Source organism: Oryza brachyantha, chromosome 12 (assembly GCF_000231095.2).
Source record: "Oryza brachyantha chromosome 12, ObraRS2, whole genome shotgun sequence".
Taxonomy (NCBI): domain Eukaryota; kingdom Viridiplantae; phylum Streptophyta; class Magnoliopsida; order Poales; family Poaceae; genus Oryza; species Oryza brachyantha.
This window is the reverse complement of record NC_023174.2, coordinates 9915743-9929595: the sequence shown is the minus strand read 5'-3', so window position 1 is coordinate 9929595 and position 13853 is coordinate 9915743. Positions and strand designations below refer to the sequence as shown.

The 13853-nt window shown below is 37.9% G+C and overlaps 1 protein-coding gene across 2 annotated transcripts; it reads right to left on the bottom strand.

Moving 5' to 3' along the window:
• Positions 1–7408: 7408 nt before the first annotated feature.
• Positions 7409–13404, bottom strand: LOC102712951 (autophagy-related protein 101-like). 2 transcript variants are annotated; one of them, XM_006663936.3, is made up of 7 exons: positions 13197–13404; positions 13045–13081; positions 12244–12329; positions 8345–8440; positions 8110–8269; positions 7869–8022; positions 7409–7782 (listed from the first exon to the last, which is right to left on the bottom strand). In XM_006663936.3, the coding sequence occupies exons 1-7, from the start codon at positions 13227–13229 to the stop codon at positions 7779–7781; spliced, it is 570 nt and encodes a 189-aa protein (XP_006663999.1). In that variant the 5' UTR covers positions 13230–13404; the 3' UTR covers positions 7409–7778. The 2 variants fall into 2 exon arrangements, with proteins under 2 accessions (XP_006663999.1, XP_006663998.1); XM_006663935.3 differs by having other exon boundaries at positions 7409–7752.
• Positions 13405–13853: the final 449 nt, after the last annotated feature.

Sequence of the window (13853 nt, the reverse complement as noted above, 5' to 3'; positions counted from 1 at the left end):
CGTGGCCCCCCACCTCCCCCTCGCGAGGCTCCGACGTCGACGTCATCCCTGTCCCAGATCTGAGAAAGATGACTTAGGTTACAGTTGTGTTATTTTTCTTTTTGCATTTGTAAGACCATCTAAGACTATAAACTGTAGAACTTTAGTTTTATTGTGATTCATTTGGAGCTTGAATTATTAATGGTAGTCTTTAAAATTATATTATTATTACCTACAAATCAAGTAATGCTAGTGCATATCGGATTGCCGAGTTTTCTCATATGCGTGCCTATATGTGATGACTGCAATATATGTGTTTTGGCGGGTAAACGGGTATGCCCGCAGGTATGCGGCGCCCGTGGGCAATGGATATAGATAGATTTATACTCGTGACATAGTAACAGGTATACTCACGGGCATAAATTTGTCTGATGAGTATGAGTATGGGCAGTTAATACGCGTGCCCATCGTACCTTGTCGGCTTCCCGTTTTGGGCACAAACAGAGAAGGCTTCATGACCCTTCTCTCTTCTATCTATAGGAGTTGAGGTTGGAGAAACCCATTCTAGTAAAAAATATAAGAAAGTTGTATTAATTTACCTTTTAAATTTATAATAGTTAATACTTAGTCAATTATGAGCTAATGGTTTTTCTCGTTTTGCATGTGTTAATTAGTCTAGCTAGAACGACCCTCCATAATGAATGGTTAGTGATTTTATTTTTAGCAACTAAAATATGACTCAAACAATACAATGAGAACGCAAATAGCTAGAAGGGGATATATGATGAGTATCACTCCGTGAACTTTGGAGACACGTCGTGGCGTTTCTCTCTTCCATTGAAGTGAAAATCTAATTACAGTACTGTAGAGAAACATCGACAATGTTTTTGACGCTTTTATATTCGGATATTCTGCTAGAAGCCTCTGCTGAATTGCGTCATGAGTGGCTGGTGGTTGACATCCTTTTTATGGGCGATGTTTGCATATGAGGTTAAAGATCATCGTAGGAAGTTAGTGTTGTTGATCGTTCTAGTGATGACCTTGTAACGATGACTTACAAAGGGTCACTTTAATCTTGTCGCCTATTAGTCTTTATTGTTGTGTTGTACTAAGCATGTCATATCATTTGCTTTGGTTTTTATTGGGTTTTATTAAGGTTTTGAGACATTGTATTCCCTCATAGACTAGACCAACTCTGTTTCAAATAAATGTAGAAACTCTTTACTCCTTTTTCAAAGATTTTCTTGAAATAAAGCATTAGCGATCATTTTGATTTCTTGGGAATATTTAGAGACAAGCTATTGCATGGGAGGCAGTGGCATGAGCCCATGATGGTGGCCACTGTGGAGGCAGAATCAGTGATTTTATTTATCCAAGTTACATGTCTCTCAAGTTGGTGGTCACGAAGTTACACATACAATGCCACCATGTGAATGTGGGCAATGGAGTTACAAGTTGAGTTTGGTTGTCCAACTTTTGCAATTGTGGTAGTTTAGGTTAACTGGTTGTGATTTTGGTTTCCATATTGTTTTTCCTAATTAATTTTGTGATAAGATTTGGTCGTGTTTTTCCTTGTAAGACATGTTTTTCTCGTACAAAAACTGGTACTGGTCAATTATTGTTTATGAAAAAATATTTTCTAAATTAATAGCTCTATGACAAGGAATGTCATAGCAAAAGATAATATGAGGCCAGAGATTGGATTATGGGGGAACATATTATAATTTTGATGCATTAATTACTGCATTTTTTGTTGTTGCTGCTGTTGTTGTTACGAGAGTAATCCGGTGATGTGCTCAGCCTTAAGAAAAACTAATATTTTGTACACTGAAGTTAATTTAGTTGATAGGAACAATAAAAGGTTACATCTAGAGGAAAGTTAATACAACCGCGTTAATTTCAAAAGACACCGGTAAGTCAATAATAATCACTAAAGCAACTTTAAATAAACACGGTATGATGGCAAGAGTATGTTTTCATCCCAACATTATTCATATGCACAATATTTTGGCTATAAAATAAGCATCATCATAGTGTACCATGACCCCCGTCAGGCAACGAGGTGCATCCTCAGCCGCACCGTGCATAAATTCAACCAGATGAGCACATATAAGCACATAGTGGATCCTATATGTTGCCATAGCCAACTTTGATCAATGTACACCAAATGCAATCATTGTTCAGGCAAAAACACATATGTATTCTCTTTAGAAATAAGTTAAGTCATAACTCACTGTATAGTCAATTGTTATAGAATTTGGCTACTATGAAATATTTAGATATGACATATATATATATATATATATATATATATATATATATATATATATGACAAATAAGATCGATATGTCATATGTCCAAAATACATTTTCCTTGACAAGTTTGTAACATATTGCATTTCATTGTGTTCTTAAATATAAGTTGTGTTTGTGTTTTGGAGACCTTGAGTGAAGCTTAAGTCCAACTCCAAGATTGAATCCCATGTACAAGAGCATATTCGGTTTTGAGGAATTAAACCATATTTTTGTGAACATTTTGTAAAATTCCTATGTTCTAAAGGAGCCCTAAGCTTAGGCCTTGTTTAGTTCCCATTTTTTTTTCCAAAAACATCACATCGAATTTTTGGACACCTAAATAAAGCATTAAACATAGATGAACCAAAAAACTAATTGCACAGTTATGGAAGAAATCTTGAGATGAATCTTTTGAGCCTAATTAGACTATGATTAGCCATAAGTGCTACAGTAAACAACATGTGCTAATGACGGATTAATTAGGCTCAAAAGATTTGTATCGCTGTTTCTAGGCTAGCCGTGAAATTCGTTTTTTCATTCGTATCCGAAAACTCCTTCCGACATCCGGTCAAACATTTGACGTGACACTTCTTCCAAAAATTTTCTCAATCTAAACACCACCTTAGCTTAAGTTAATCCATACCTGCGCACACATTGAATATCAGTGAAAGCGGTTAATCCCAGCTTTCATTAGATCTTGTGTAATCCAATGTTTTCCATTTGTACCTTACATGCACATGCAACGCTAGCGTCCTGTGTTATCCGTGATTGTATCCGTATTCGATAATATTCGTATTAGATCCGAACCCAATTGCAAAATGTGGGTTAGGATATGAGAAAGGTGAAATCCGACCGAACCCGACCCGTTTTCACCCCTAGCTGTATGTGTTTCCTGTTATAAAACTAAAAACTATTAATAATATTATTATTAAAAAAACTAACCGAAATACGACTTTGCTACCAAATTTCTTGAAAATTACTTGTGTTCAATAAAAATCTAGAAAATGGTTATTGATTTTAAGTCACATTTAGGGGGTGGGCAGAAAAAACCAAAACCGATAAACCAAACCGAATTAACCAGAACCAAAATCGAACTAATCGAAACCAAATTTTTGCAACTAATCACCGGTTGGAACTGGCCGAAAATAATTCGGTTAATTCAGTTATAGTAACCAAAATAACCAAAAAATAAAAATATAAACAACATTAAAAATGCCTAGTAGCTCAACGAGCCTATCAAATTATGCAACTATGATGTTATGATTTGAGATATATTTGTGATTTGGTATCATCTTCGGTTATTGAACTATAAAAAAAGAAAATAGGGGAGGTATTGTTATTTTTTTTTAAAAAAATACTATCATTTGTTGCACCCTCATTCTGTCAAATTTCGGTCATGACCGAAACCAAGTTGCTTGGTCCTGTATTTTTCTAAACTAATTTTGGTAATGACAACTTTTCCTGTGATAGAACTGATCGAACTGAAATAATCGAATGTCCACCCCCACTCACACTGGACAGCAAGGGTGGGACCTGTTAGACATATTAGACTCTCTAAATTCCTAAGAATAATCGGCCCTATTGTTTTGCTTATGCTTATAAGCCAAATTTCAAATTTTAATTTTAAGACTGTTCACTGTAGTTCATTTTGTAGTATTTGTTTTTGAGTCGCTATGTGCTAACATAAAAATTGTCCCATAAATTGTTATTATTTGCTAATAAGTCATACGAATAAACATAAGTATAAGCAAAATGATAGGACTTTATAATTTTACTGTCCAAAACTATAGAAAATTGTGGTTGCTTTCATTTTGTAGAAGATTAAAAAAATAATGACCCATTACTTATCCTACTTCCCTTCATACATACAGAGGCTTCCTACATTCTCTTTCCTAGTAACAAATGAATTTTTGGTGATTAGAAGCTCCAAGCAGGCTCTGTCAAAGTCTTAAGAGGGTAAGATGAAGTTCATGTTAGTGTGCCTCTTGGGCAAGTGAAGAGATGAAAATGAATATCCTAATTACACACCATCACAGAACCCATAGTTAGAGCTGGTTCAAAACCATCTCTTTTGCATGATGAGATTCCTGTTATATTAGAGTCAGCTCCATATTCATTAGAAAATAAACTCAACATCATAAAATTAGATAGAATTTCACTTAATGTGTATTTTATAGGCATTTTGATGTCACTTTTTCCTTACTTTTATATCTTGTTCATCGGTAGCATTTTGATTTCTAATACATTTCTATCGTTTCTTATTTGTATAAGAGATTGTTGTCTTCTTTTGATTGTTCTTTACACATTCTCATGAAGCTAATGAGACAACATAGAGAACACACCAAGAGCATGAATTGTGCCTGATCATTTATGCCAGTGTGGAAATGTGATCGTTTTGGTTCCTGCATAAATTGAACATTTCCTTCAGATATATGTTCTTGCATAATTTCTATGCACATAAATATTATATTATAGGTAAATTTTTCTACGAGACATCATGACTTCACGGTTTTAGTTATAGGACACCGCACAAAGTGACTTTTGGAGGAATACACTGTGTAAACATTGAAATTAGCTCGTGGACACCCAAACCATTAGACTATTCATTTATGGCTTGATAGAAGAAAGAAACTATATGAAAGTTCTGAAATACCCTGGGCCCATACGTCAGATCTCCCATGCGGTGTGATGGAGCAATGAGAGAATACTAGCGTTGACGAAGGTGCGAAACCTGGAGTGCGAGAATGTCTCGATGACCGACGATGATATTTTTAAATTTCAAGGCTTACATGTGGACCCCATGCATGAAAGAGTGAAATAGATATGGATATATGGAAGACTTGACATGTGGGCCTAGCGGCCCTAGCGGTATCTCAGAACTTTGATGTGATTTCTCTGCTCTGTTAAACAAAAGATGAATATTCTGATGAGCAGGGTGTCCACAAGCTACTTTTTATGTTTGTGGAGTGTATTCCCCTAAAAGCCGTTTACTGTAGTGTCCTACATTTAAAACCATCAAGTTATGACGTCCTGTAGCAAAATATGCCTACATCATACTACTAGGGGTTATGCTTCTAAAGTGATGAAAATAAATATCACTTCAATTAAATTTTTCATCACCACTGACACATTGTGACAAATGTTAGGATCATCCCCTATGTCCTCATTAATATTGGGGGTGGGGGGGGGGGGGTAAAAAAACCCTTCTGATGAATTTTCTTCACCGCAATAATATTTCCAAATATGAGTGCATTTTCATCACAATTAAATGCATCAGGCTAAAGTAAAATATTATTATCTAGACATGGCATTCAAATACTTATGGACAGAAGCCAATTACCCTTCTATTTTTATTTGACTTTTAAGTTTACGTTTGACCATTAGTCTAATTCAAATTACATAATTATTAATCATTTTGTTGTCATTTGATTTATTACTAAAGAAACTTTAAGCATGATTTATAATTTTGTATATTTGCACATAAGTTTTAAATTAGACGAACGATCAAATGCAGATCCAAAGATTAATTATGTCAAATAGAAAAACCGGAGGGAGTACCATATTCCAATTTTTTTACAAATCCAGATAGCACCACATAAATATTTACATTCTTTTCCATATTAAATGGTTTTTTCAAACCCGTAGTCGAACACCCCTACTTTAGTTTGCACCTGTTGCCACATGGGTGATGCCGAATAACAGAGAGTTATGAACTAACCCAGTTCAGACACTTTCCAAGTCTGTTCTTCCCTCCCATTTTCCAACTTCAACTTCTCCATTTTCTGCAGTTCACCTTTTGCAAAAAAAAAATCATGGAAAGTTACTTTAGAAAACATGTTAATATATTTTCAAGCTTTTTGTAACTAGTTAATCATGTGTTAACCCACCATTTCGTTTTCCATGCTAGGGGTGAAGTTTCTAACCTTTCCCCCAATACAGTCTAAGGAGGTGATTGTTTGGACTTTTTAGGAAAAAACCAAATGACATATTTATAAATAAAAAATAGTTTACAAATAAAACTTTTTATACATGTTCCTAGTAATCCAAAAGCAAATACTAAAAAATAAAATACGATAGAAGACTCCAACTCTACATTTAAGGTTAAAAATTAAATTTTGACTTATAAATATAAATAAAAGCGAAAAGATGTAGTTGTAAGTCTCAACCAATTCTAGATAAGGATACTACTTGTGTCAAGCTGTTAACATGGTAGAGGATCGATCCAAATTTGAAATTTGGTAGCATAAACTTGCGTCTTCACATGATAGAGGATTGATCCGAAGGCGAAAATCGGTAGGGGTATAATTAACCATTCTCCGCTGGCTGATCAATCCAAGCTATTATCTTCATTTCACGTTATAAAATAGTATCCTATATCCATATGTTAATATATATATATACATATATATATAATATAACATATTCATTAATCGGTATATAAACCTAAATAGGACTAAAATAAAAAATGAATGGAGTTCTTCTACCGGGACCAATTCTAGAGGCCCTTATACGTTTTGGCTGCCAAGTGTCAACACCCACGTAGTAGTTGTTAGTACATCCTCGTCAGTAACACTGGAATATTCTACCTTCATAGAAACTGTGATAAGCATATGCCTTTGCCTTTTGCCCTGAAGCCAAGAGCCTCACATATTTTAGCTTATATTAAGCTTAAACAAAACGGTTTATTAATAATTAAAAAAATAATTAGTGGGTAAAACTTTTATGCACAGGTTCTTAGTGATCTTAAAGTAAAGGCTAAAAATAAACTACCATGAAAAACCTCAAAATCAATTCCAAATTTAAGTTTTAAAATTCAAAATTTGGCTTATAAGCATAAGCGAAAAAAGTATGCAGCAAGTGACAACATGGAAACTAGAAAATAAAGATCTACATCCTTTTTTTTTTCTCAAGCGAATAACAGGTTACATAACCATTTTTTGAGGGAGAAAAAGGGGAAGAAAAGCAGAATTGGGATATGCGATAGAGTAACTAAAACCACAGCAATAGTCAACAACAAGCAATCCTGGCTTTTGTTTCTAGGTCCAAAGGCGTGTATATGTGTGTAGAGTAACTGCAGCATAACATTTACAAGCCTGTTTCCAACTGAGATGATAGATTAGGAGGCAATAGAAATATGGAAAGATTAATTGGTAGTCCACTACAAGGATAAAAATTCCATTGACAGTAACAGGTAACACCCCTAAAGTGAGCCATCCGATGTGTGATATTGGTCAAACTAAAAATCAAATTAGCCCAAATATTTACAAAGTCAGATGAGCACGCTGTTAGGGCAGCATGCATTGATTCTGTACACAACTTTTGTCCCTTGAGAGCACAATGGTGACGGTGACTGGCAATAAACCATCTACTGCACCTTATGGCAGCATTAGCCATCTTGAGCTAGAGTGAGTATGGGTGCCCACTATTCAATACCCTCCTAAGAACATCTGTGTTCCATCCAAACATAGAATCCGGCGAGCTGTCAACACGTCCAAGGAAAACGTGTCACCTGGGGATCCAGATATATGTAAAGAATCTCAACAAAAAAAAGGACCAATATGAATAGCTCTTATAATGAGAGGGTATAGGGCACACCTTGGGATGGAGATCTCATGATTGAATATTCTATCAGGGATTGCAGGAATGTGGTCCTTTTTCTCATTGGCAAAGTTTATGATCTGGAATAGTACTTCATGAATTGATGATTCCAAGGCAGCGCGCCTTGAGCTACTCTCTTCCAATGCCTGCCCTGAGGTAATTGTGCATCACATATGACTATAGTGTGAGACACTGGATATAATTGTGAAGATGGTGAAAATGTATTTAATAAAATTACCTCCAATATTTGTTAATGCTTTAGAGCTATGTGATTTGCCATGCCTTTTTGGGCTTATTACATGCAAATTGATGAACCACTGTTCCCAATAAATACGCTCTGTCTTGTTGCTAAACCAACTAGGATGTTTGCTTTTCTCATCGAAAAAGGAGAGGCAAACCTGTCATATAGCGGATGATACAAATTTAGCACTCCAGACGTAGTAATTGCAGAGCAAAGAGATGACAATTGCAACCTGACTGCTTCGATTTGGATGTTTCTCTATCCAAGCGACAAACTGGTCAATCTTTTCATCAACTTCCTTTTCTAATTCAGGGAGTCCACATTGTACCTACAAAAAATATAGAAACAAATCTATGTAACTCCATAGCATAGTGAAGCACATAATTATGTGAACCCAGGAGGGTTCAGTGCAAAACAGTCTATCGACATGTCATGTTCGGACTTGTGTACCGCAGGAACAGACGCTGTGCAGATCACAGAAGCAGCGTGATTGGTTGATGCTGAGTTACAATGCTTATGTTGTTAGTATCGCAGTTCTTATCCCTTTGAGTTAGCATTTGGGTTCCTTTTGTTTAGCATTCAGTTCAGACATGTAAGCCATATAAATGGCATTGTTTCAGATGAATAAAGCAAGCAAGTTCTGGATCTAATCCCCCCAAGCCTCGCTCAGCTATCTCACGCACATATCCCATACGTTCACTGCCAGAGACTTATAAAACCACGGTAAAAAGAAAATGGAAGGCTGCTAATCTATCCGTGAGACCAATAGTATCTGTTAGATACCTTCAACATGAAATAAGATTATGATTCTTTAATGAATTGTAATCACTTTACTTGCAACTTTTACAGTTGGTACGCCACAGAAGACACACATAAGGTAGTAGCATATAAACATAAACCTTTGACGATGCACCATGCAACACTGTTCACAATATGCTGAAACATAGAAACAGAAAAAACCTTGCATCAATTTCTGTGAGTGTAAGTGAAACCGAAATGCAGAAAGCAGCACCTATCTTTTACATAGATAGTTAGGCTTTGGATAAAAACTTCATTATTAGTGACACTCGAAATGGTTTTATACAAGGGACAATGATTTAACACCATACAAAATACAATGACTCAGTCAGTTTTTATGAGTTCTCAAGTTGACCAAGAAGCATGCTGCTGGCCAGATTCCTAGTAGGTTACCGTTATGAATTCAGAATTCAAATCCATGCACTGGTACCGGCTGCTGTATTGATGGGCTGTTGAGGTTGCTTGAATGATTTTCTGTCTAAGATAAAACACACAATGGAAATTGAGCTGTTGAGATGGGAACGGTGAGTTTTAAGATTTTGGAACAAATGGCATTTAACTACATTTAAAATTTGGAGTTGCACAGCACGCATAAGCCATGTCACATGTTTTATTTTATTAAATAGTAGCAGAATAAGCTCACTGCACAATAACATGTGTGGATCAGTTAATAGAGTAACCTGCATGATATGATTGGCCAGGAATACAAGACGTTGGATTGTCAGTGTGGATGATTTAGAAGATATATTTGGGAGACATGTATGGTTAGGTTTCATTTGTATATTTGATGAAATTTGGCATATTTTAATCAAACCACAAAGATTTAGAAGATGTAATTGGGAGACATATACGGTTAGGTTTCATTTGTGTATCTGGCAAAATTTCATTAATGAATCTAACAATAGAAAAAAATGTTTCTAAAGATTCCGCAGAGTTCTTCAGTGAGTTAACTGAAAAGTGATTTGTCAATACACATGGTAAGTTTATAATGGTCATGCAGTGATACAGCTTGTCACAAGCTATCCTCATGCCTCAACTCATAGACAAGTGCCATGCCACTCATCTGAAGCTCATCTTGTATAAAGAATTGGGAATAAAAGGCATTAAACCCATAAAAAGGACATGACTATGTCAAATATATTTAGGATGAACCATTATACTGGTTAGGATTAGTATTGTATTATCTTTGTTGGACCTTTTCTATGGCCCTTTTGCTCTGCTAACGCATCAGAGACATATCAGTTGGACCTATTCTGATAATTCTGCACTGTTAACAACAGTAAGACTAACACAGTTCAGGGTGGACAACCGGCAATAATTAAGGCGAAAACACCAGCAAGCATAGAGTATATAAAACATCCGAATTGCTAAGCTATATGTCACTCCTACAAATATGAGACAATTGCAAGATAATAATTTGGAGATGGCAACTCATCAAGGCTCGCATGACTGTACGGCGATGGACTTCAGCAGTCGGACTCGATTGGCGAAGAGGAAGAAGTGGTCAAAGTCTTGCCACGACAGTCTTCGGCAGCGGTGTTGGATCGGCGACGAGGGGAAGAAGACTTACGGCGCTGAAGCATCTAGGACCCCATCGTTGATTTTGGTAATTAATGACAAACGCTAATTGTGGACTAACTATTCTATCGAGTTATGTTTTTGAGTTAGGACCACGTGATGTGTATGCATGGATGATTACCAGGGATAAAATTCGATGGCGCAAAGCAAAGGAACGAAGATGGTAAAACTAGATGTTTTTCCTTTTAATTAATCGAGGAGTTGGGTGATCAAAATTTGCTGGTTCTTCTTATAACTTTGATGTACTATTTAGAGGGGTGATGACCTAAAGAAAGAGATGATTGAGATGCCACATTAGGTCATTTGCATTGAGACTTGGTTTCCTCTTCAAAATTGATTTGCTTCTCTAACCAAGGGCGGTCTGACCGAGGACCCAAGTCATTCTGACCGGCTTGTGCGGTTGGTCTGACTGCTGAGTCTACTCCTCTCTGACCGGCTAGCCAAGTGCATGTGGTCGGTCTCTGGGATTGAAAACCTGAGCCGCAAGTGATCAAACCGAGTTGATAGCGATCTGACCGAGCCCTGGTTGATCTGACCGGCCACACCACGACAGTCTGACCGGCCCCCGTGTGTCAGTGCAGTTAATGCACTGCAACGACTAGTCTCCTAGCTGTTGCAATGCAGGCCGGCCTGACCAGCCACCCTTTGGCTGTCTAACCGACAGTGCACTACAGTGCACTGAGTTGGGGATTTCAACCCCCAATGGATATTTTTTGTGGTTGGGGGTATAAATACTCCCCCACTAGCAGCAAGGAAGCTCTCTTGACATTTACTTCACTTGCATTCACTCCTTGCAACAACTCTCACACTCTCTAGTGCTTGTGTTCATCCATTAAATGCGAGTGAGGGTTGATTAGCCAAGAGTCAAGTGCATTGCTTCATTATAGAACTAGAGTAGCACTTGATCATCTCCAAGCCGGGTCACAACTTGTTACTCTTGGAGGTTGCCGCCTCCTAGACGGCTCGTGGAGGTGTTGCCCGGTGACCTCTCCAAGGAGGTTGTGGAGAAGGCCCGGCGTCGGTTGTGAGTGGTTTGAAGTTTACCACCTCGAAGTGAAGGAAGAACTACCCCTACTAATCAAGGCTTGGGCAGTCCACTTCGTGGGCCGACTCCCACCTTGCCCGTCCCTTGGCGAAGGGGACTTGCGGTGGCTTCGTGATTTTGAGCGGTGAAGTGGGGCTCGCCTCAATAGGGATTAGGAAACCGGCGAGTTTTCAAACCTCAGGTGAAAATTTCCTTGTCCCCTGTCTTATTATTTATTGCATTTTCTTTTGTGCAATTTACTTTTATAGAGACATAATTGAGCCCATATAACCCTACGATTGCAAAACAGAAATTAGTTGCTTAGTTAAGTTTATCCCTTACCAAGCCTAGCAACATCGATTAGTTTTGATTAGGTGCGTTTTATTTTAAATCGCCTATTCACCCCCTCTCTAGTCGACATCTTGATCCTACAGCTGCTCGGTTAGCTTTGTCGACTTGCACGAACAGCTCCCTCAGATTTTTGAATAGGATACAATGTAGGTTCACAGCAGTAGTATAAAGGAGAACAGAGTAAACTTTCAGTGGTATTAAAGAGAACCGGTGATGTTCAGTGGTATACTTCTAAACTTGTGTTCTTTCAATGTCATAGAACTAATTTTCCCTAATAATTTCATACTTTATTTGCCGGTGCCAGCAAGCATTAGATAGAGAGCACAAATAGATTCACTAAATTAAACAGTTCAAGACCTTTATACAGGGCATATACTCACATAGGTGATCTCAAAGAAATCACAATCAACATCTTTGGGCCGAACAAGACTCAAGGTTCTGTGGAAGAATATGGTGTGTAAAATGCCTGCAGCACAGCCAAAAGCAGCATATTTATCAGCAAAGATTTCATGATGCTAGGAAGGATAAACATCTCTCAACTTCTCAGTCTACTTAACAAACATAAACTAAGGTGGTGTCTGATTCAAATAATGATAATGAAACATAATCGAAATGGGCAGGGTATCACTGAGATCATCTGGTCATTCCACGGCTGGTAGCAACATAACAGGATTCCATGCCACTCAAATTGGGACATAAAGATATTTTACTAAGCTCTGATCTGTTTTACAGTGTAACTGATTACAACCCACCAAACACTATCGAATGAAATCAGATCACAGTGTTAATTTCACCGTAGAATAGCTGGACCAAACATTATCTCAGAGTTCCAAGAATCCATAATTATAAGAGCAAAAAGACTGTAAAGAATTCGGTACTGTCATACAACAATAAACAACAAATTTCTTTCAAAACTAAGCATGCCAGTAGCATATATCCAATTCTTTCTTCAGTTAGCTCGGGCATCATTCATGAAAAAGTGTTCTGAGACCACTTACTCTACATGCCATTCATGATCCAAAATTTCCAACTTTACAGAAATAACTTGAGTCCACAAAACAATTCAACACAAAACAAAGGTTTCATGGGACCGCATATTCAATCAAAGGTTCATTCCTTTTGCACCCCCCCCCCCCCAAAAAAAAAGTAAGGAGAGAGAAAGGAAGATATTTAAGGCTCACATCGCAGCACATCCTTGATCTCCCGAGGCTCCAGCTCCTGCAATCCAAAGAAAGTAGCAAATAAAAAGGAAAAAAAAACAGTAAGACAGAAGTAACGAGAGAAAGAAACCGAAAGGAACCCTAAAGAAGGGGGGCTGGAAATTGGATCTGACCAGCTCCTTCAGCTGACAGGTCTCGCAGTTCATCTCCGCGGCCCCGCGGACTGGACTCGAGGGGCTTAACGAGGACGGCGAGGTGGACGTGTCTGGGCCAGCTCGGACTGGATGGATGGATGGATGTGTCGAGCTCGAGACTCGAGAAGGACGGAGATGAATTGAACCCTAGCTCGTGGGAGAAGACGGAGAGGAGAGGTGGGTTGCTTGCAAACGGAAGCGATTTCGGGAAGAAGACGGTGGATGAAATGGATAACTAATTCCTAATGGCAGGCCCAGCCCACTTGCTGAAGTTAGCAGATAAGCCCAGTAGGCGTTTCCTCTTTGAGACTATTGCGTTATGAGCCTATTTGAAAGCTAATTGTAAATTTGATTCTATTCTTTTTCACTTTACAAATTTGACCTCGGTTTTTAAAATTAAAGCGGCCGCCTAACCCTAGTCTGTTAAGTTAGCATAACGATGTTAAATGAGACGTGAATAAAAGTTTGGGAAAAACTATACTACGGGATCCCGTTGAAACGGGATCCAACTAGTGATTGCTCCCTCCCCTTGAGCTTCAGCGCGCGCGCCGTGGCCACCAGTGACGCCTCCCTCCTGTTGCTGCTGCGTCGGTGGGACGACACGATGGCTGCTGCTACACCTGCGACCGGACACCG

Bases quoted from the DNA above. Each gene is read 5' to 3' on its own strand.
- LOC102712951 (XM_006663935.3), bottom strand. From the start codon at position 13,229: ATGAACTGCGAGACCTGTCAGCTGAAGGAGCTG. The intron at 12,330-13,044 runs GTGAGCCTTAAA...GCTGTGCTGCAG, and splicing joins GATCAAGGATGTGCTGCGAT to GCATTTTACACACCATATTC. The intron at 7,753-7,868 runs GTGTGCCCTATA...ACGTGTTGACAG, and splicing joins CATGAGATCTCCATCCCAAG to CTCGCCGGATTCTATGTTTG.